Source organism: Scyliorhinus torazame, chromosome 3 (genome assembly GCF_047496885.1).
Source record: "Scyliorhinus torazame isolate Kashiwa2021f chromosome 3, sScyTor2.1, whole genome shotgun sequence".
NCBI classification, from domain to species: Eukaryota; Metazoa; Chordata; class Chondrichthyes; order Carcharhiniformes; family Scyliorhinidae; genus Scyliorhinus; species Scyliorhinus torazame.
The window spans coordinates 187295057-187317987 of record NC_092709.1 but is presented as its reverse complement, the minus strand read 5'-3'; the positions used below and the strand labels follow the sequence as shown (position 1 = coordinate 187317987).

Here is a 22931-nt window from a genome sequence, read left to right as displayed (position 1 = left end):
CCTCCATTTGTTCCACCAATCGCGTTAAATTTAACCTATGCAATGTACCCCAATTCTTGGCTATCTGGATCCCCAAGTAACGAAAGTCCCTTGTTACCTTCCTCAGCGGAAAGTCCTCTATTTCTCTGCTCTGCTCCCCTGGATGCACCACAAACAACTCACTTTTCCCCATGTTCAGTTTATATCCTGAGAATTCTCCAAACTCCCGAAGTGTCCGCATTATCTCTGGCATCCCCTCCGCCGGGGCATATACGTTTACCAAAACCACCGTCTCCCCCTGTAGTTTGCCACTCACCATCACGTATCTGCCCCCGCTATCCGCCACTATAGTCTTTGCCTCAAACATTACCCGCTTCCCCACTAATATAGCCACCCCCCTGTTTTTCGCATCGAGCCCCGAATGGAACACCTGCCCCACCCAACCTTTGCGTAGTCTCACCTGGTCTATCAGTTTCAAGTACGTTTCCTGTAACATAACCACGTCTGCCTTAAGTTTCTTAAGGTGTGCGAGTACCCGTGCCCTCTTTATCGGCCCGTTCAGCCCTCTCACGTTCCACGTGATCAGCCGGGTTGGGGGGCTTTTTACCACCCACCCCCCCCCCCCACTTGTCGATTAGCCATCCCCTTTTTCCAGCTCCTCACCCGGTTCCCACGCAGCTGTGTCCCCCCCAGGCGGTGCCCCCCCCGCCCATCCCACCCCATACCAGCTCCCCCCTCTCCCCAGCAGCAGCAGCCCAATAATTCCCCCCTCCCACCCCCCCCCCGCTAGATCCCCCACTAGCGTAGTTACACCCCCCATGTTGCTCCCAGAAGTCAGCAAACTCTGGCCGACCTCGGCTTCCCCCCGTGACCTTGGCTCACACCGTGCGACGCCCCCTCCTTCCTGCTTCCCTATTCCTGCCATGATTATCATAGCGCGGGAACCGAGCCCGCGCTTCCCCCTTGGCCCTGCCCCCAATGGCCAACGCCCCATCTCTTCCACCTCCTTTCCTCCCCCCACCACAGGAGGAGAGAAAAGTTAACACATCGCAGGATTAATAACATAAAACTCCTCTCTTCGCCCCCCATACTCGCCCCACCACTTTGTTTCAAACGTTCTTTTTTTTTTTTAATAACCCGCTCATTCCAATTTTTCTTCCACGATAAAAGTCCACGCCTCATCCGCCGTCTCAAAGCAGTGGTGCCTCCCTTGATATGTGACCCACAGTCTTGCCGGTTGCAGCATTCCGAATTTCATCTTTTTGTGAAGCACCGCCTTGGCCCGATTAAAGCTCGCCCTCCTTCTCGCCACCTCCGCACTCCAGTCTTGGTATACGCGGATCACCGCGTTCTCCCACTTACTGCTCCGAGTTTTCTTTGCCCATCTAAGGACCATCTCGCTATCCTTAAAACGGAGGAATCTCACCACTATGGCTCTAGGACTTTCTCCTGCTCTCGGTCCTCGCGCCATCACTCGGTATGCTCCCTCCACCTCCAGTGGACCCGCCGGGGCCTCCGCTCCCATTAACGAGTGCAGCATCGTGCTCACATATGCCCCGACGTCCGCTCCCTCCGCACCTTCAGGAAGACCAAGAATCCTTAGGTTGTTCCTCCTCGCGTTGTTCTCCAGCGCCTCCAGCCTTTCCACACATCGTTTATGGTGTGCCTCGTGCATCTCCGTCTTCACCACCAGGCCCTGTATATCGTCCTCATTCTCGGCAGCCCTTGCCTTCACGACCCGAAGCTCCCGCTCCTGGGCCTTTTGCTCCTCCTTTAGCCCTTCGTTCGCCTGTAATATCGGGGCCAACAGCTCCTTCTTCATTTCCTTTTTGAGTTCTTCCAAGCAGCGTTTCAAAAACTCGTGTTGTTCAGGGCCCCATATTAAACTGCCACCTTCCGACGCCATCTTGGTTTTTGCTTGCCTTCCTTGCCGCTGCTCTAAAGGATCCACCGCAATCCGGCCACCTTCCTCCTTTTTTCATCCGTATCCAGGGGGGATTCCCTTCTGGTTCACCGCACAGTACTTTTAACCATTAAAATTGCCGTTGGGGCTCTTATTAAGAGCCCAAAAGTCCGTTCCACCGGGAGCTGCCGAAACGTGTGACTCAGCTGGTCATCGCCGCACCCGGAAGTCGTGTTCTGCCTTATTAAGCATTATGCAATCAGGAGAGTATCTTGCTTATCATTATTTTTGATTCTGGTGAACACCTCTAACCAAAAGAGTAAACCTGCCTTTTGAGGGAGAACTAATGGGCATTGTTTGCAGTATGTTGTCTGCTTATTTAATTATATTTTGATGGTGTTTGCTTTCATTTCTCTTGATGCTTAACTGAAGGTTAATTGTAGGAGACTTGTTGCCACCATTTCTGTTCAACTAGTAGGGACTCTGGGGACAATTCAGGGTGGCTTCTCTCGTGCCTCTGTGGCAAAGTGATTTACGCCTGTCATTTAGTTTTCTTGATTGCATGATTGATATCAGAAAACGTGAGCAAGAAGTTGTGCTGCATCACGCTCTTGATAAACATGCAGTGCTATACTCTGCTGCATTGAGAAGACATACCTCTAAATATGAGATGTAATTTTTAGTCTGTTGTTTAGTTTATTCATGTGTTTACACATTGGCATTATTTAGGGATTTATTTAACCCCATAATAAAGTGGAACCATCTTTGTACAGTTGTAACCTGAAGTTGCAGGACCCAACTCATGTTAAAAAGTTCCTGGAAGAAACCAAGCCTTACCATTCGTGGCCTTTTCAATGTGCCTTCTATTTGCACTGATAATTTTTAGCACCATGATTTTGCATTCCAGCATTTATTTCAAAGATATGTGTGATTTACAGCTCACTATTTTGGTATTTTAGTTTGGATTTGTAAAAGTCTATTTTTTATACAGACATTTCACCACAAATTGGAATGTAACGTTCAGTTTTACCTTGGATCTTTTGCAAGTATTTTGAATTGCTTTTGCATAATTTGTTGAATATCTTGTTTTTTTGTACGGACAGGACATTTTCATGTTTATTACACGGCAACTGAAAGGATTGGAAGATACCAAAAGTCCACAGTTCAATAGATACTTTTATTTATTAGAGGTAAGCCATTTCCACCTGTGTTAACATTACAGAAATAATTTCTATATACCACACTTAAAAACAATTCACTGTTGACTCAATAAGAATTTTATTCAGCATGTAGATTTTTTTTTTAAAACAATTCGCTGTTACTAAGTTGAAAGCTAGCTCTATGTCAGAAATCAATGAAAATTCAAATATCCACAGCGCCAAGGACCCGGGTTCGATCCTTGGCCCTCATCACTGTCAGTGTGGAGTTTGCACATTCTCCCCGTGTCTGCATGGGCCTCACCCCCACAGCCCAAAGATGTGCAGGGTAGGTGGCTTTGCAGCGCTAAATTGCCCCATGGAAAAATTATGAATTTAGAGAAACCAATTATTTTTTTTCCAATTAAGGGGCAATTTAGCGTGGCCAATCCACATAACCTGCACATCTTTGGGTTGTGGGGGTGAAACCCACGCAGACACGGGGAGAATGTTCAAACTCCACACGGACAGTGACCCAGAGCCAGGATTCGAACGGGGTCCTCAGCGCCATAGTCCCATTGAGAGAGAGCCTGATTAATACAAATCCTGAAAAACACTTCAAAACCAGTCTGTGAAGAATGGCCAGAGGACACAATTTTAGATTAGCGAAAAATGTACTTAAAGCTGACATAGTTGTAAGAGTTAGCATGGTTGCTTCACAGCGCCAGAGTCCCAGGTTCGATTCCCGGCTTGGTTCACTGTCTGTGCGGAGTCTGGACGTTTTCCCATTGTCTGTGTGGGTTTCCTCCCACAAGTCCCACAAAAGTCATGCTGTTAGGTGAATTGGGTGTTCTGAATTCTCCCTCTGTGTACCGGAACAGGTGCCGGAATTTGACGACTAGGGACTTTGGGGCAGCACAGTAGCACAGTGACGTGCAGAAGGATGCAATTTGGCCCATTGAGTCTGCACCAACATTCCGAAAGAGCACCCCACTTAGGTCCACTCCCCCGCCCTATCCCTGTAACCTTCCTTAACCGTTGGGCACTTGGGCAATTTAGCATGGCCAATCTACCTAACCTGCACATCTTTGGACTGTAGGTGGAAACCAAGCACCCGGAGGAAACCCACACAGACACGGAGAAAGTGCAAACTCTACACAGTCACCAAAAGCGGAATTGAACCTGGGTCCCTGGTGCTGTGAGGCAGCAGTGCTAACCACTTTGTCACTGTGCCGCCCTACCACCTGGAAGGACAAGAACAGATGCATGGGAACACCACCACCTGCCAAGTGGGCAGCACGGTAGCATAGTGGTTAGCACAGTTGCTTCACAGCTCCAGTGTCCCAGGTTTGAGTCCTGGCTTGGGTCACTGTCTGCGCAGTCCGCACGTTCTCCCCGTGTCTGCGTGGGTTTCCTCCGGGTGCTCCGGTTTCTTCCCACAGTCAAAAGATGTGCGGGTTAGGTGGATTGGCCATGCTAAATTGCCCTTAGTGTCCAAAAAGGTTAACTGGGGGTTACGGGGATAGGGTAGATACGTGGGCTTGAGTAGGGTGCTCTTTATAAGGGCCGGTGCAGACTCGTTGGGCCAAATGGCCTCCTTCTGCACTGTAAATTCTATGATCTTTGATCTAACCCCTACACATACAAGCCATACACCACCCTGCTCTGAAAGTTAATCGCCATCTTCATTCCTCCAGTGTCACTGTGCCAAAAACCTGGGACACCCATTCCAGCAGCACTGTGGATGGATCTAACACCAGATGGACTGCAGTAGTTCAAGAACGTAACTCACCCAACAAGTGGGGGCAATTGGGGATGAGCAACAAACGCTGACCTTGCCAGCGACACTCCTGTTCCATTAAAGTCTTGAGTCTTGAAAAGAGCTAAATTGAGTGCAAGTCGCTTTCATTGTAGTGTCACCTACATCTGTCTTTAATAAGCACACCGTCTAACTTAACTGCTCTCTTTCAATTATAAAATCTTTGTAATTAACTTTTGTATCCCATCTAAGTGTTTTTTGATATCTTTGCACCTGCTTGTCATTGCTTTTTATAGCTGTCCCAGTGTGCTCAATTTTCAGTCTTGTATTTGTGTAAACATTTCCTTTTAGCGTGAACTGTTTCATTTGTTAATCATGGTTGCATCACTGCATAAATGTAGCCAATGCATTGTACAGGTATGTATCTGCTTTGGATCGCACCAAATATTGCTTTGGAAACTATCCACTTATTGTCACTTTAACTAGCAACAGTTCAGCTCAGTGTACTTTGTTCACTTTCTTGCGGTCTCTTAGAATCTTGGATATTAAGATTCGGATGGAGGACATTCTGCCGAGCATGTCCATGCTAGCTGACAAGTAGCCATGGAGCCCAATCCCACTTTCCAGCTCTTAATCTATAGCCTTTCAGGTTATGGGACTTAAAGTGTATATCCAAGTACTGGTTAAGTGTTGTGAACGTTTCTGCCTCTACCACTCATTGGCAGTGAGTTTCTGTTAATACGCTTCTGCAATCTGAAGCTTTCTTGTTCATTGTCAACAACACATCCAATTTTTGTGTACTCTGTCAATTACTTAATCGTTCATCCTATATTGAAGTCCAAACCATTGGTATATACTACAAAAAACAAGGGGCCCAATACTGAGTTTTGCAGAACACTACTGGAAACAGCCATCCAGTCGCCATCGACCATTGTCATTTGCATCCTGCCTTGGAACAAATTTTGGATCCAACTTGCCACTTTACCTTGGATCCTGCAAATTTTTAATTTTGTGTCTACTCCATCATGTACCTCAACAAAAACCTTACTCAAAGCCGTATAGAGCACGTCTCATACACACTATCATCAACCCTTTTTGTTACCAATTCAAAAAATTCATTCATTTTGGTGATCTTCCCTAAACAAATCTGTGCTGACTGTCTTTAATTAATCTTTATATTTCCAAATGAAGATTTATCCTGTCTCTCAGAATTTTCTGCCAATAATTTTCACCCTACCAAGTTCAGCTGGCGAGCCTCTAATTACTTAGGCTGCCGCTTTTTAAACAATGGTACGAGATTGACAGTCCTCCAACGCCACACCAGTAACCAGAGAAGATTGGAAAGTGACAGGGAAGAAACTTTGTGTATGTTCTCTTGCTTCCCTTAACAGCCGTGGTACATTTCATCTGGGCCTGGGAATTTATCCACTTTGCAAGATTTTGACCCCTGACCGCATCCCCCCCATGTTATGTTAATTTTGTTTAATATTCCACATTCCTCCTTGCTGATTGCAGTGTCCATCATCCCTCTCTTGCACGAAAGAGCCAAATCAGCATCCTTCTCTGTGCACAGGTTGTTCTTATGGTTCCCAAGTGGCCCTTCTCTCTTTTTGGTTCTCTGTTGCTCTTCATATATTTATAAAACGTCTTTGGGGTTTTAACATTTTTACTTGCCAATATTGTTCTTATATTTCAGATATTGAATGCTTTAGTTTTCTTCTGTCCTCAGTTCACTTCTGTTCAGATGAAGTTTGATTAATTGGAATCATATCATTTCCAGTAATAGTTTTTGGACACATTACTTTTGATCTATTTCCACCTGAGACTTCTTGGTTCACATGGTTTTGTTCACTAGTCTGCACTTAATTCATGAAAAATCTTTCACCACAATGGTATACATATGGCCACTGCTACTCTAATTGCAAATCCCAGCTATACTGTATGAGTAGCATTCTGGGAGATTTGTTTTATCAGTAGTGGATGATGATGTTACCGCTGTTGCATTACATACCTACTTAAAACTGTTTGGGGTGCACAAATATTTATAGTCTATGCTGTTCAATTTGTAAATAATATTTTGACAATCCATTTTCAAGCTAAGTGTACTGTAGATACTAATTTCTTATTTTAATTCCATACTTGGTAATAATAAACGTGTCAATGTTATTTTGTTTCATAGAACCTGGCATGGGTGAAGTCGTATAACATCTGTTTTGAACTTGAAGATTGTAATGAGATTTTTATACAGCTCTTCAGGACCCTCTTCTCAGTCATTAAGTAAGATTTTTTTAAATGTATGTTATGTTTCATCACATTTACTTAAGAAAAGAAAAACAGGAGAAAATTATTGGCATTTTTTTTTGGCTGTACAAACGGTGCACCCTTGATGTGTGTTGGACACAAAGCTTTTATATAATTCAATAAAAATAAGCCCACCCAGATAAAAACTGGTTATGGCTTTATTTAGTCCACAATTGCTTCTCGAGGTTCTGTTGTCCTCAAGGTTCTCTCAGGACGGACTGAGAATCAAAGTTGGCACCTTCTGGCTTATTTGACTTTCATGGATCTTCCCCTTGAATGTCATGACATGCGTGCTTACTTATCACATTGAATCTTTCTGATGAGCTGTAAAAGTTAATTCCATTCATTCAGTTTTTCATCTCATTCTGTCTAACTTAAGTCAAGAATTTAACTTGCGAAGAAATATTTTCCCCTCCAGTTTAATGGCTTTCACTACATCCTGTGCTGAAAGATTATGACAAAATAAAACTGAAAATTATAGCATGATGTGATTTTTTGTTGTTGATTGTTTTGTCTCCTGGAGTTGACATCAAAGTGCAAGATAGAAAAGTCAAGTATCTCTACTCTTGCTGGCACAATGGATTAGCACTGTTAAGTTTATGTGACTGTTTTCTCATAAATATGATTTCTCAAAAGTTTTTATGCTTATCGCAAGTTAGTGTTAAATCATACAATCCATTGAATCACTGCATATTTCCTTTTTGGTTTTATTTATGTCAAAAACATTAGGAAAATTGGTCAAATGTTTATCTCCTGTGGTAATATAATATGAACCAGTCTATTCCAATCAATTGACAAGACTTATTGCAAGGTAAAATGCCACAAAATGAAAACAAAATGAACTTTTGAAATTTGTATTAAAAATGCCCATATGTTTACCCTGAGGTTTTTTTGCAAATAATAATATTCCTGAATTATCATAATCTTTATTAGTAACATAAGTATGCTTACATTAACACTACAACGAAGTTAGTGTAAAGCTAGTGTTAGTCGTCACACTCTGGCACCTGTTCAGGTACACAGAGGGAGAATTCAGAATGTCCAATTCATCGAACAAGCATGTCTTTCGGGACTTGTGGGAGGAATCCGGAGCACCCGGAGGAAACCCACGCGCAGTCAGTGACCCAAGCCGGGAATCAAACCCTGTTCCGGTACACTAATGGAAAATTCTGATTATCTAATTCACCTAACAAGCACACCTGTCTGCTGTCATGAGATGTACTGCTACTCTTACTTGAAGAATTTGAAGAATACCGCTTTAAACTGTAGAAAGTCGTTCTGCAGTCAGTAACCATTTGAACATGTTTTTATCTCAGCAACAGCCACAATCAGAAGGTTCAGATGCACATGTTGGATTTGATGAGTTCTATCATCATGGAAGGGGATGGAGTAACTCAAGACCTACTAGACTCTATTCTTATCAACCTTATTCCTGCACACAAGGTATTTATTCTTGAACAGAATATTTTGATCATAAACCAAATTATTTTAAGAAATTTGAAATAAACATTTGAATAGGATTTAAAGTAGCAGTTGCCCGCCTCGCTGTTTCTCTGCAACCATACCTATGCCTCATCTTTCTCTCTCCTGATACTCACCAGATTCCTCTGCTCTGCCTCCTAAGGAATATGATGATTCTTACATCTCTATTCTCTCTTGTGCCTTTTCATTAATGGCACTAATTGGAAGATGTTGAGAAATTTTCAGGATGCTTAAAGTACATTTTAAGAAGAAACATAGAATTTGTTTGATCAAGTTGAATCTTTGTGAAACTTTTTAGAATCATAGAAATTACAATGCATAAGACCATTGGACCATGCACTGTTAATTCAATCTTGTGTCTTTCCCTTGTATCTTTCATGCTGTAATGTGAACTGCCTCATATCTGTATGTGAGGCTTTGTGTTGAACTGCACTTTCAGCTTCGTTATTGTTATGGTTTTCATGCCCTTAAAAAAAATAAACACTTATTTTCTGTGATAACCAATAGCATCATGTTGGAATGCTTTGGGTTTTTTCCGTCCCTCTCTGTTGTTCCGTTGTATTCCCCTTCAAATCGACCAAGTCAGATTAGATCATCTTCAATGTTTAATCAGAGCCCCTTTGGTTTGAAGATTTTATCATGAGAAACTAAGGTGATGTCCAGTGCCTAAAAACAGAAGATCAGAAAATAACTTTTAGGTCATGTGAAGGTTGTGTTATATACAGAGACAATCTTATAGGAGGAAAGTCGGACTGAGGAAGGAAGTAAATTCTACAGTTTTAAGGTTCTGAGAATTAAAACGGTTACGATAAACCTTGACTTCAACACATTGTTCTTCTCTGCATCCACAGTGTGTAAACAGTGTCTTTTGAGCTTAGGAGTAAGAGGCAATTCACAGAAACTTTGAGCATTGGAGGATCTTTCTTTTAATTCATTACCTCGATGGTGGTGTCTCAGCTTAGGCCATAATTTATTGTCTAGTTGCCCTTCAGAAGGTGGTGATGAGTTGCTGCCATGAACTGCTGCAGTCCTTCAGTAAGAAGTCTTACAACACCAGGTTAAAGTCCAACAGGTTTGTTTTGAATCACTAGCTTTCGGAGCACAGCTCCTTTCAGGTGAATGAAGAGGTGGGTGGGTTCCAGAAACATATAAATAGACAAAGTCAAAGATGCAAGACGATACTTTGAATGCGAGCCTTTGCAGTAATTAAGTCTTTACAGGTCCAGACGGAGCAACTGGAGAGAGGGATAATCACAGGTTAAAGAGGTGTGAATTGTCTCAAGCCAGGACAGTGGTAGGATTTCACAAGTCCAGGCCAGATGGTGGGGGGTGAATGTAATGTGACATGAATTCAAGGTCCCAGTTGAGGCTGTACTCGTGTGTGGAATTTGGCTATAAGTTTCTGCTCGGCGATTCTGCGTTGTTGCGCCTCCCGAAGGCCGCCTTGGAGAACGCTTACCCGAAGATCAGAGGCTGAATGCCCTTGACTGCTGAAGTGTTCCCCGACTGGAAGGGAACATTCCTGCCTGGCGATTGTCGCGCAATGTCCGTTCATCCGTTGTCGCAGTGTCTGCATGGTCTCGCCAATGTACCATGCTTCAGGACATCCTTTCCTGCAGCGTATGAGGTAGACAAGTCGCACGAGTATGTACCACGTACCTGGTGGGTGGTGTTCACGCGTGTAATGGTGGTACCCATGTTGATAATCTGGCACGTCTTGCAGAAATTGCCATGGCAGTGTTGTGTGGTGTCGTGGTCACTGTTGGTTACAACCTGGTGTTGTCGCTTACAACCTGGTGTAAGACTTCTTAACTGTGCTCATCCCAGTCCAAAGCCGTTATCTCCATATTATGGCAGTCCTTCAGGTGCAGGTACACCCACTATGCTATTAGGGAGGGAGTTCCAGGATTTACCCCAGCGACCGTGAAGGGACGGCAATATATTTCCAAGTCCGGGCGGTGAATGACATGGAGGGGAACCTCCAAGTCCTGGGGTTCCCAGGAATCTGCTGCTCTTGCCCTTCGAGATGGTAGTGGCCGTGGGTTTGCAAGGTGTTGTCTAAGGAACCTTGGTGAGTTGCTGCAGTGCATGTTGTCGATGGTACACAAGACTGCCACTGTTCATCGGTGGTGGAGGGTTTGGATGCTTGCGGAAGGAGGAGCAATCAAGCTGGCTGCTTTGTCCTGGATGATGTCAAGCTTCTTGAGTGTTGTTGGAGTTGCACTCATCCAACACTCCTGACTTGTGCCTTGTAAATGGTGGAAAGGCTTTGGGGGGTCAGGAGGTGAGTTATTCGCCATAGGATTCCTAGCCTTTGTCCTGCCCCAGCAGCCACAGTATTAATGTGGCTAGTCCAGTTCAGTTTCTGATCAATGGCAACCCAAGGATGTTGATTGTGGGGTATTCAGCGATGGTAATGCCATTGAATGTCAAGGGCCGATGGTTAGGTCCTCTTTTGTAGGAGATGGACATTGCCTGGCACTTGTGTGGCGCGAATGTAACTTGTCAGCCCAAGCCTGGATATTGTCTAGGTCTTGCTGCATTTGGACATGAACTACTTCGTTATCTGAGGAGTCACGAATGGTGCTGAACATGGTGCAGTCATCCACAAACATCCCACTACTGACCTTATGATGCAAGGCAGGTCATTAATGAAGCAGCTGTAGATGGTTGGGCCTCAGACACTACCCTGAGGAACTCCTGCAGTGATGCCCTGGAGCTGAGATGATTGACCTCCAACCACCGCAGCCATTTTCCTTTGTGCCAGGTATGACTCCAACCAGCAGAGAGTTTCCCCCCTAATTCCCATTGACTCCAGTTTAGCTAGGGCTCCTTGATGCCATACTCTTGTCAAATGCCACCTTGATGTCAAGGGTAGTCACTCTCACCTGTACAAAAGGCAAAAATATGTTCTGACAGAGGGGAAGGTTGGAGGTGCAAGAGTGATCAGGAATCACAAACCAGATTCCTTATTTCAGCAGACTCATGAGGAGATGGTGGCGTAGTGGTAATGTCACTGGGCAAGTAATCCAGAGGCTAATTGTCGGGGATATGGGTTCAAATACCATGGTTGCAGGTGGTGACATTTAAATTCAATTAATAAATCTGTAATTGAAAATTAGTATCCATGATGGTGACCATGAAACTGTTGCCAATTATGATTTTAAAAAAGCATCTGGAAATCTGCCTTCCTTAACTGGTCTGGCCTTCCTATGACCCTGCACCCACAGCAATGTGTTAAAACAGTGGTTATTGGTCAACTGCACCAGCAGTCTGGTTGACTCTTAACTGCTCCCTGAAATTACCTAGCAAGCCTTCAATTCATTGCCAGTTAGGGATGGACAACAAACACTTGACAGTGGCACCCATGATCTCACAGTTTTGTGATCTTCTATTTCCCGTTCCCCAAGGGCATTCAGATGTCCTGTTGTTAGTTTATCTATGCCTGGAGCTTTTCGTGTACTCAGCAATTTCAAAGCAATTCTTTTTTATTTTTAATTTTTTTTTAATATTATAAATTTAGAGTACCCAATTCATTTTTTTTCCAATTAAGGGACAATTTTAGCGTCTTCAATCCACCTACCTTGCTCAAAGCAATTCTTGTACTGCTGACATCATAATGTTTGGTCCATTGGTTACCTCTACCGTAAAAAGATCTCACTGTTTGGATAATCATACTCTATCCATCTTTATGCCAATGCATCCATTTCATACAGTTAATTTCCTAAATCAAATCAATTCCTGTCCAGTGAATAGAAATGAGCCTGAGACAGACGTCTGTGCAAAATTGGTCAGCACATCGTTCCAGTCAGAATTTTTTTTCATCCCAACCCTTTCCCTTGAGCTCTCCCAAGTATTTTCCATAATTCCAAGTGACATTTTGCCATTAGTTTTCTGAATCTGGCAAATCTCAGATATTCTTTGAAAATCCACAGCCATGTAATATTTTTCCTTTTTATTTCTTCAGGAATTCTGTAAGCTTGGTTGAGCCTTTTGACTGGTCCGGATTCTGTATTATCTTTTAAAAAAATAAATGTTTTATTAAAGTTTTACCAATGAGCGTTTTTACATAACGGATTCTGTATTATCGAACTCTATGGTTTCCCAACAACTGAAATCAGGCCACCTGACCAATAATTCCAGGGGGCCGGGGTTTTGGCGGGGCGCGAAGCGCCAGTCGGCGGCTGCTGGCAGGCCCCCCCCCCCCGGCGATTCTCCGGCCCGCGATGGGCCAAGTGACGCCCGTTTTCGGCGGGTCCCGCCTGCGTATATCACACCAGGTCCTTACCGGCCCGCCTGGCTCCACGGGCGGCCTGCAGAGTCCGCGGGGGGATCTGGCCCTGGGGGGTGCCCCCACGGTCGCCTGGCCCGTGATCGGGGCCCACTGATCCGCTGGCGGGCCTGTGCCGTGGGGGCACTCTTTCTCTCCACAATGGTGCTGAACATGGTGCAGTCATCCACAAACATCCCACTACTGACCTTATGATGCAAGGCAGGTCATTAATGAAGCAGCTGTAGATGGTTGGGCCTCAGACACTACCCTGAGGAACTCCTGCAGTGATGCCCTGGAGCTGAGATGATTGACCTCCAACCACCGCAGTCATTTTCCTTTGTGCCAGGTATGACTCCAACCAGCGGAGAGTTTCCCCCCTAATTCTCTCCACACCGGCCGCTGTCAACCTCCACCATGGCCGGTGCGGAGAAGAACCCCCGTGCTGGGGTGACGCCAGCACACCACGCTGGCGCTCCCGCGCAGGCCCTTCGGCACCGGCTGGCGTGGCAGCAAACACTCCGGCGCCAGCTTAGCCCCTGAAGGTGCGGAGGAATCTGCACCTTCGGGGTGGCCCAACGCCGGAGTGGTTCACGCCACTCCTCAGCGCCGGAGTGGCCCGCCCCGCCGGTTCGTGGAGAATCCCACCCATTATTCTAGTTCTAGACCTTCTGTAAACCATCTATATCTGTAATTTGTTAGCCTGACGTTTGAGTAGCTTTTTTAGTACCATTTGTCTTTGAATGGTAGCACCCACTGACATTTCTGTCCACTTCTATGTGGTTCCACAAAAGCAATATACACCTTATGACCATCTCTCACTCTTTGCTTCAAGTTCTTAATGGCCTATCCCTATCTTGGCTACCTTATCACTAAAGTACTTCCAGAAAGTATTTTTTGGTGTCGTAATATTCATTCTCCCTGCGGCGGGGGGGGGGGGATCACTAAAAACTACACTCTTACTCAGATTTATCTTGTACCCCGAAAAGGGGCCAGCTTCTCGGAGCTGCTCCATTAACTTCCCAACATCAGAAAGAGGGTCCGTAATATATAGTAACAGATCATCCACATATACGGACACCCTATCCTCCCTCTCCCCACGCTCCATCCCTCTCCACATGGTAGACGACTTGAATGTCATGGCCAGCGGCTCGATTACTAATATGAGCAGCAATGGAGTAATGGGCACCCCTGTCTTGTACCCCTGCTCAATTGGAAATAACCCAAACTCAGGGCATTACTGCATACACTTGGGGAGGGGGGTCCTGTGTAAAAGTTTAATCCGTGATGCAAATTTAGGTCCAAAGCCAAACAGCCCCAAAATTTCAAATAGATATCGCCGCTCAAACCTGTCAAATGTCTTCTCTGCATCCATCAAAATGATCACCTCTGGTTTGCTCGCCAAGGAAGGCAACCACACAACATTTAACAACCTCCTGATATTGGCTGACAATTGCTGGCCCTTGGGATCCTTGTCCTTCTTCAGGATCAAGGAAATCTTTGCCTGTGTCAGTGTGGATGGTAACACCCCTCGAGATATGGAGTTATTGAACATATCTCGCAAAAGTGGGACCAGCTGCCCAGTAAATTGTTTATAAAATTCAATGGGGAGCCCACCTGGTCCCTTGCCTTACCCATCTGTATTAACCTAACACAACTCATGATTTCTTGCAGCCCATCCTCCCGCTTCATGTCTAGGTCAGTCAATCCATCCCAAAATTGTCTCATTGATGAGTTCCCAACTTGAGGCTCAGATTCATGCAACCCAAGATAGAAAGCCTCAAACACCTCATTCACCTTCTCAAGGGCAAAAACAACCTTGCCAACCGAGTCTCTGACCTGTGCTATTTCCCAGGGAGCTGCTCACCACCTCAGCTGGTGAGCCAACAAGTGGCTGGCCTTCTCCCCACATTGATAGAAAGTCCCCTTCGAGCAACACGGGTGGGTCACCGCTTTCCCCGTTGTCAATAGCTCAAACTCCATTTGCAACTACTTCCTGTTAAGCAGTATTCTGGTGACGGGACAATCGAGTGCTGGCTGTCCACCTGTAGAATGGAGTCCACCAGCCTCTGTCTTTCCACCTTCTCTGATTGATCCTTGTGTGCCTTAATCTTGCCCCTTGCCACCATCTTCCTGTCTAACTTAACATATCATCCAATAGCAGAGGATACTCACTCACAGAAACTCTTATCCACGAGCAGCGCCGTGTCCAATCTCCGCAGAGGTCTCTGAGAGCGGCCCGGCTCCCAACAACAAATCCACAAAATACCGAGCATGATCCGACGTAACGATTGCTGAGTAACCCGCCCCCTTCATCCCCAGGAGAAGGTGTCTACCCACGACTAAGAAGTCTATTTGGGAGTAGACCCAGTGAACATGAGAGAAAAAGGAAAACTCCTTATCCCTTGGGAACCTAAAGTTCCACAGATCCACCCTCCCCCACCCCCCCCAATAACTCCATTGCCAGCCGTGATGGACTCTGGGACTTGAGACTCGACCTAACCAGGCTCGGATCTAAAACACAATTATGTCTCCCCCCATAATTAGCCGATGAGAATCCAGGTCTGGGATAGATGCCAGTACTTTGTGGATAAACGCCGTGTCATCCCAATTTGGTACATAAACATTGACCAGAGCCCTGGAGGAAAAATAAATAATACCCAGTCCCCTCCCCCAAAGAACAATGATCAACAGTGCAAAATGTCATCTCCAACTCCATCCCTTACAAACACCTTGGGCTCTGATTCTTTGTTATCCTGTAGTTTATTTCTGGTAGCGTGAGTTTTTTTTTGTTTTGTTTGTCTTGGGAAGCTCTGAAGGCTTGATCATAATCTGAACATGTTGCCGGTCCTCTCTGCATAAATGTACAAAATTATGTTGCTTCTGTACTGTTCCTGAACTGGGGTTAAGTGGCATGGTGTGGTATATATGTAACTCATCTTTATAACTGGGGCCTTTGCATATTTTCTTTCTTTTTCTTTTCTTTTGTAAGGGTGGATATAAAGAATCCGTGATTGGTTCCTGAATGGGGGCATGCAGGTTTGGTATCCAAAGGGAGGAGGCTATAGTGTGTCATTTGGTGCCTTTGGTACTGTTGAGAGTGCGTGGAAAATCTAACCTGAACTATTTGAGAGCGGGCGTGTTGTGGGACAGTGTGCACCATTTTGCCATGTTTTTATGGCTTCATCCTGTTTCTCCTTTTGTCTCTGGTGAGACTTGGAGGCATCAAGCTATGTCAAATGATTGTATTGAGCCAATTATGATGTTGTTCTTCTGTTCCCCTCTGAAATTATACATGTGAACTGTTTTTCCTTGCTTACTGCAATGTATTTATTTTGTAATTTTGTTGCAGTGTTTACAAAATATAAACCTTTAATAAGTATACTTTAAAAACTTAAGTCTTAGCTTTTGTTGTTTTTAATGTGAGGAATGACGCTGGAAAGCTGATTCTCATGTAGGACTGATACACCCCCATCCCCGACCCACCCACACACGCTCTCATGCACACCTCCCCAAGGCCTGGACCCCTGCTCGCGCTCTCTCTTGCGCTGTCTCTCTCGCCCGCAGTCTGTCTCGCCCGCCGTCGCTTTCGCCCTATTCCGGCTCTATTCTCAGGCTCACTCCTTGTTGTTGGCCATGGTCTTTTCTGTCTAGCAACAGTGAGTTGGAATAAATCAAATGGGCCAAACCGAGAAAAGCCTATTGGATCGAGTGCTCCAAAAGACCTTGCTCTCATTGGCCTATTGTATTGCTGTAATTAATTTTGATTGGTCCTTTCCTACTTTCAAACTGACATTTGCTGGTTATGTGGAGGCAGCCAGTTCGCAGACCACTTTTTGGGCACCCCTGACTTGGATTAATGAAAGAAGTGAGAGAAAGTAGCTTAGATGAGGAGCCTGATTCCATTGAGGATTTAAAAAAGAAATTAATTTAAGAGTGCCCAATTATTTTATTCCAATTAGGGGCTGTTTAGCACAGGGCTAAATCGCTGGCTTTGAAAGCAGACCAAGGCAGGCCAACAGCACGGTTCGATTCCCGTAACAGTCTCCCCGAACAGGCGCCGGAATGTGGCGACTAGGGGCTTTTCACAGTAACTTCATTTGAAGCCTACTTGTGACAATAAGCAATTTTCATTTCATTAAGTGGCAATTTAGCGTGGCCAATCCACCTACCCTGCACTTCTTTTGGTTTGTGGGGGTGAAACCCACGCAGACATGGGGAGAATGTGCAAAGTCCACATGGACTCCACTTAGGTTATTGATTGAATTAAAAATCTTTGTTCAAGGCCAAATTTGGAGTTGAAAGATATTTCACCTAATTTGAAAAGATAGCTGTGAAGTTTGTCATGTGAGAGTACCCTTTAAGAAATAGGTGTTTAAGAAATGGAGCTGCTCATGTTACTGCAGTGATGTCAGAGTGTGGGTGGAGCTGAACTCTACTTCTGCTTTTTTAGTTTCAGTTTGAGAAAAGCTTGGGTGTGTCTGTGAGCTGCACTGCTGTTGATCTATGCCATCCAAAGACTATCTATGGATCATTTGGAGAACTCAGAATTGTAAAAAGGTCTCAGTATTGAATATAAATCTAATGTGCTCCTGTTTGAAGGTTTGTTAAGTTTTTTGGATGGTAAAAAGGACAGCATATAGGTTATTTAGTGTTGTATTCTTTGGGGGGTATATTTGAATTAATGGTTGCTAAGATATTCACTGTTTGTTTTCAAAAGGTTAACTTGAGTTCATAGAATAAACATTGTTTTGTATTTAAAAACCACTGGTCCATTTTCTGCTATACCATACCTGTAGAGTGAGCCGTGTGCTCCCCATACCACAATCTATTATAAGTTGTGGGTCAGGTGAACTCCATGATACACTTTGGGGTTCTCTAAACCCTGGCCCATAACAAGTTGCAATGGCCAAAATATGCTTGGACTTTAATGTGATGGTGTGTAGCATCATATAGTACCTTACTTTTCTTTGATTGGCCCATTTGATTTATTCCATCTCACAACAGCGATTTAATGTAAAAATGTACTTTTTATATGTCATCGCTGTTATAATGTGGGAAGAACAGCAGCTAATTTGCACAGCCTGATCTCCTAAGTAATACTAGGGATGACCAAATAATCTGTATATTTGGTGTTGATTGAGGGCAATTTATTAGCCAAGGCACCAAGGATAATTCCTATTCTTTTTGAAATCGTACCATGGGAGTTTTTACACCCACCTGAGACAGCAGACAGGGCCTCGGTTTAACATCTTGTCTAAAAGGCTGCATCTCTAATAATGCAGCACTCGCACAGAATCATATTGAAACGTCAGCCTTGTTTTTTTTTTGCTGAAATCCTGAAGTGGGTTTTGGACCGTCAATCTTCTGACTCGAGTAAACCAACTGAGACATGGGAGATTGGGAATTGGAACAACAGTAGTTTGGTGGAATTAATATTGAGATGGCCTCGCAGCTACTTCACTCCTTTCTACCAAGCTAAACTCAAGTTATTATTATAAGCTACGATTATATTGTCTTTAATTCCAGCGCCCTCCCTATCTCCTTCTTTGTCAATTCCCCCTGAAACTTTGTGCTCGGGAATGTTTCGTTATGAGTCCTGATTTGGCTCCAGACGCATTTCAGTTGCTGCTTTCATATCATAATTTTCTCTTTTGGTTGAAGACTCCAACATTGCTTCTTGAACTCCACATAAATACATTCATTTCAGTTTGGTGTCCATTAGTTTGGTGATATTTGCTTCATTATTACCTTCACACATCTCAATTTTATTTTTAATTTCTTGGGACGTGATGACACCTTTCAATCATGTTACCTCCTTATTCCATGAAAATAGAAAGCTCTGTTTCCTTTTCAAATTCTGTTTCAGTCTTGCTATTTTCCATCCCTCTAATTTATGCAATTATAGGACATTATTTTTATTTTTTCCACATATCTACGAGGATAGAAATGAGGGAAGCTGTAATCTGATCAATTTAGGGGCAATAAATTCTGCATGTTGCATATTTGAAGGGTCTTGAGCTTCAAATGATGGTCTGTTCTGAAGGGTTCGTCGATCATGTCGCCTTGAATGAGTCCACAGAGAATGCAATTAGATTGAATTCAATTCCTCCCAATAGAAAAAATTGTTATGAAGTCATGTACTATTATTTTTGAATCAACTTAACAGAAGCAAATGCAGAGTGGTGGTCCTGATTACTCTGTCGAAGGAAGGATCGCTGATATAAATTTCATTTTAAATAGGACCGTGGCAACATTGAGGACAAGGCCCAAGATTTTCTTTCCCCATTTTCTTGGGTCCTTTGGAAAGTTGTAATTAACATCATCCCCCTGCAATTCTCAGAACACATGAAATCCAGATTGTTGTCACCAACATCAATCTGGAGTTCACCATTATAATATCCTCTAAACAGGAGTTTTGACCTAATTTTCATCAGGAATAAAAAACCAATTAGCAGTTTGAACTCGCACCAACATACCCACAGGTAAGTATGATCCCGCCACAGCTCAACTTGAGCTTCGCTATCTCTGCATATACCAGAGAACTCTACACACAACAGGATCTCTGCATACACTTGTTGTCAACCAGGTACGTGTGATTCAACTGCTTACTGCATACTGTACTGAGCAGTACTACCTTTGGAATGCAATCTTCGACACACTTAGTGATGAAGTCTGTGATCTGTAATGGTGGTGGCATACCCGTCTAGGTTGACCGCTGAGTTCTTGAATATGGACCAGTCCACTGACTCCAAGTAGTCGCGTAGGAGCTCTTCCATTGCCTCGGACCAGGATTGCATGACCTTCTGAACTGGATTTTTCCGCTTTATGCTTGTATGCCGGGAAAAGGAGCACTGTCTTGTGGTCCGATTTTCCGAAGTGTGGTTGGGGGATGGATCGGTCGGCACCTTTGGTGTTTGTGCAGCAGTGATTAAGGATGTTGGGACCCCGAGTGGGGCAGGAAATGTGCCGTTGGAAATTTGGCAGTGCACTTTGAGGTTGGCCTGGTTGAAATCTCCGGCCACGATGAACAAGGCCTCCGGATACTCTGTTTCACTTATTTATAGCGGTGTGCAGTTCATCAATCGCCTTCTTCACTTCTGCCTGGTGTGGGATGTAAACCGTTGTGATGATGGTAGAAGTGAACTCCCATGGAAGGCAAACCGTGCACTCTATCTGGTGTATTGAGAAGCCCTCTGGTTGTGTGGCGCAGTCCGGTGAGTTGGCAGTGAACCATGTCTCTGTGAAACACAGCACATAGCAATCTCTCACTTCCCTCTGAGATGCAAGTCTGATGTTATGCTCGTCCAGCTTGTTTTTGAGAACTTGGGCAGAACACTTGCCCAGAAAACATGATAGAGTGGAAAACTATGTTGCATATTTGAAGATTTTTGTGAAGAGGAAAATACTGACATAACATTGCAGTTGTTATCTACAAGATCATTAATGTATATATAATAATTGATATTAAATGTACTGATTTGAATAATTACAATTTCAGAGTATTGTGTATTGGCTGAGATGAACAAGTCGTATAACGTTTGCTAATATTCTGTTTCAGAACATGAACAAGCAAGCTCATGATTTAGCCAAAGTACTCCTGAAGAGAACAACTCAAACAATTGAACCATGTATTGCCAGTGTAAGTACCTTGATAGTCATATTCTGATAAAACAAGATTCTTCATCTTCCCACCGAGTCAAGTCTGTGGTATTGTTTTTCGTGTGCAGTTTTGATTGTGGCAATTTTAATCTTCAATTCTACCAATGTCAAATATTTGCCTCTTTCAAGACAAATTGCTCACTAAGCCAGTGCCATCATGTTTGGAATGATAAACTACTCTGGTTTTTAAAAATATTTATTTTGTTGCTTTTCCTGGGTAGTTGCTGTTTTTACTTAACTGATGCTTGTCTTTGCTATTGGAGATATCTATTAACTTGTAATTATGTGACATGGATCTAGTATCATCTCCGTCAGGCGCTGCAGTAGGCTGATATAAAAACATATCAGTGGAGTTGTGAATAGAGCTGAACACTGGAATTATGTAATAAAATCGCCACTGCAGACCATATGATGAATAAATTAGCTGAAGATCAATGCTACTTGATATTACCCTGAGGAGCTTGGTACCGGTGTACTGTGAGAACGATGCTCGGCATCCTGCAGCGATGCTCACCTTTCATTAGCAAGTTTATTCTCTTGAAATTTTGCCGAGTCCCTGTCAAGTGTTGTGTTTTTAACAATAATCTTGTCATTTTACCTGGTCCATAAATTTCCAGGTGAATTAAATTTGCTTTCACAACTTGCCGTGGTGGTTTTTGAAGTTACTGGACCAGTTGCCAACCACTGACCTGATCTTGAGATGTATGTATTGGAATGGGTCCTCAAATCGTCACAATGGTTAGGTCACCAGAGATGCTAAGTATAGATGGGCCAAATTAAACCCCGAGTCCAGCAAAGATTTCAGAGCAGCTGCTAGTTGGTGCTAGATTATAGCAAACGGTCATTCTTTTTTCTGTAAAACATTTTATTAAGGTATTTATAATTTTATAATAATACCAATAAACAGTACAAATGTAAACATAGTGCATAAAAACATCTTCATCCCTCACTAATCCCACCTACCCTAAACAGAAAATAGCCTAACCCCATCCCACCAATTGCCTCTGCTGACGGTTTAGTTTTCCCCTAAGAAATCAACAAACGGCTGCCAGCTCCGGACGAACCTGAGCGTCTGCCGTCTTAAGGCGAACCTAATTTTCTCAAGTCTGAGAAACTCAGCCGTGTCGCTATCCCAAATCTCTGATTTTGGGGGCTTCGAGTCCCTCCACGCTAGCAATATCCGTCTCTGGGCTACCAACGAGGCGAAGGCCAAGACATCTGCCTCTCTCGCCCCCTGGACTCCCGGATCTTCCGACACTCAAAATCGCCACCTCTGGACTCGGCATCACCCTTGTTTTTCGCACTGTGGACATGACATCTGCAAAACCCTGCCAGAATCCCCCAAGTTTCAGGCATGCCCAAAACATATGGACATAGTTTGCTGGCCTCCCACACACCTCACACACCTGTTCTCTATCCCAAAGAACTTGCTCATCCGGGCCACCGTCATGTGTGCCCGGTGAACCACCTTGAATTGTATCAGGCTAAGCCTAGCACATGATGAGGATGCTTTGACCCTGCTCAGAGAGTCCGCCCACAGACCCGCTTCTATTGCGCGCACCCCCCCCCCCCCCCCCCCCCCCCCCCCAAGCTCATCTCCCCATTTGTGCTGTAGCTCCACTATCTGAGTTACTTCCCACTCCATAAGCTCTTTGTATTTATCTGAAACCTTCCCCTCTCCCACCCCCGTTCTAGAGACAACCCTGCCCTGTATCCCCCGTGGCGGTAGAAGCGGAAAGGTCGAAACCTGCCTTGGCACAAAACCCCGTATCTGCAGATATCGAAACCCATTCCCTCCCAGCAATTCAAACTTCTCGAAATCCTCCAAACAGGGAAAGCTCCCATCTATAAATAAATCTCCCATCCTTTCGATGACTGCTCTCTGCCACCTCCAAAACCCCACATCCAACCTCCCGGGACAAACCGGTGATTATTACAAATTGGAGCCCACACCAATGCCCCCAAACTTGTCCTGACACAATGTCGCCTCTACCCGATCCCACACCGACTCCCCCACTACCCACCTCCTAATCATGGCTATGTCTGCCGCCCAGTAATAGTTGCTAAAATTTGCAGCGCCAGCCCACCCTCCCCTCGACTACACTCCAGCAACACTTTCTTTACTCGCGGGGTTTTACCCGCCTACACAAAACCAAAGATCACCCAATTTACTGTTTAGAAAAGGCCTTTGGGATAAAGATAGTGAGGCACTGGAAAACAAACAAAAATCTCAGGAGGACCATCATTTCCACGGTCTGTACTCTCCCTGCCAGTGACAGCGGGAGCATGTCCCATCTCCGAAAGTCCTCCCATTTGTTTCACTAGCCTGGTCAAATATAGTTAATGGAGCAGCTCCCATTCCCGTGCCACCTGGATTCCCAAATAGCGGAAACTCCTTCTCACCACTCTGAATGGCAGCTCCCCCCAGTCTCCTCTCCT

At 44.4% G+C, this 22931-nt stretch overlaps 1 protein-coding gene across 4 annotated transcripts in view; it reads left to right on the top strand.

Moving 5' to 3' along the window:
* The window catches only part of pds5a (PDS5 cohesin associated factor A), a 326590-nt gene that overhangs the window by 39629 nt on the left and 264030 nt on the right, over positions 1-22931 (top strand). For all 4 annotated transcript variants that reach the window (XM_072496600.1, XM_072496598.1, XM_072496601.1 and 1 more), the window contains exons 4-7: positions 2986-3072; positions 6957-7054; positions 8395-8521; positions 20392-20472. In XM_072496600.1, the coding sequence (XP_072352701.1) occupies positions 2986-3072; positions 6957-7054; positions 8395-8521; positions 20392-20472 (393 nt within the window). The remainder of the gene's footprint in view (positions 1-2985; positions 3073-6956; positions 7055-8394; positions 8522-20391; positions 20473-22931) is intronic.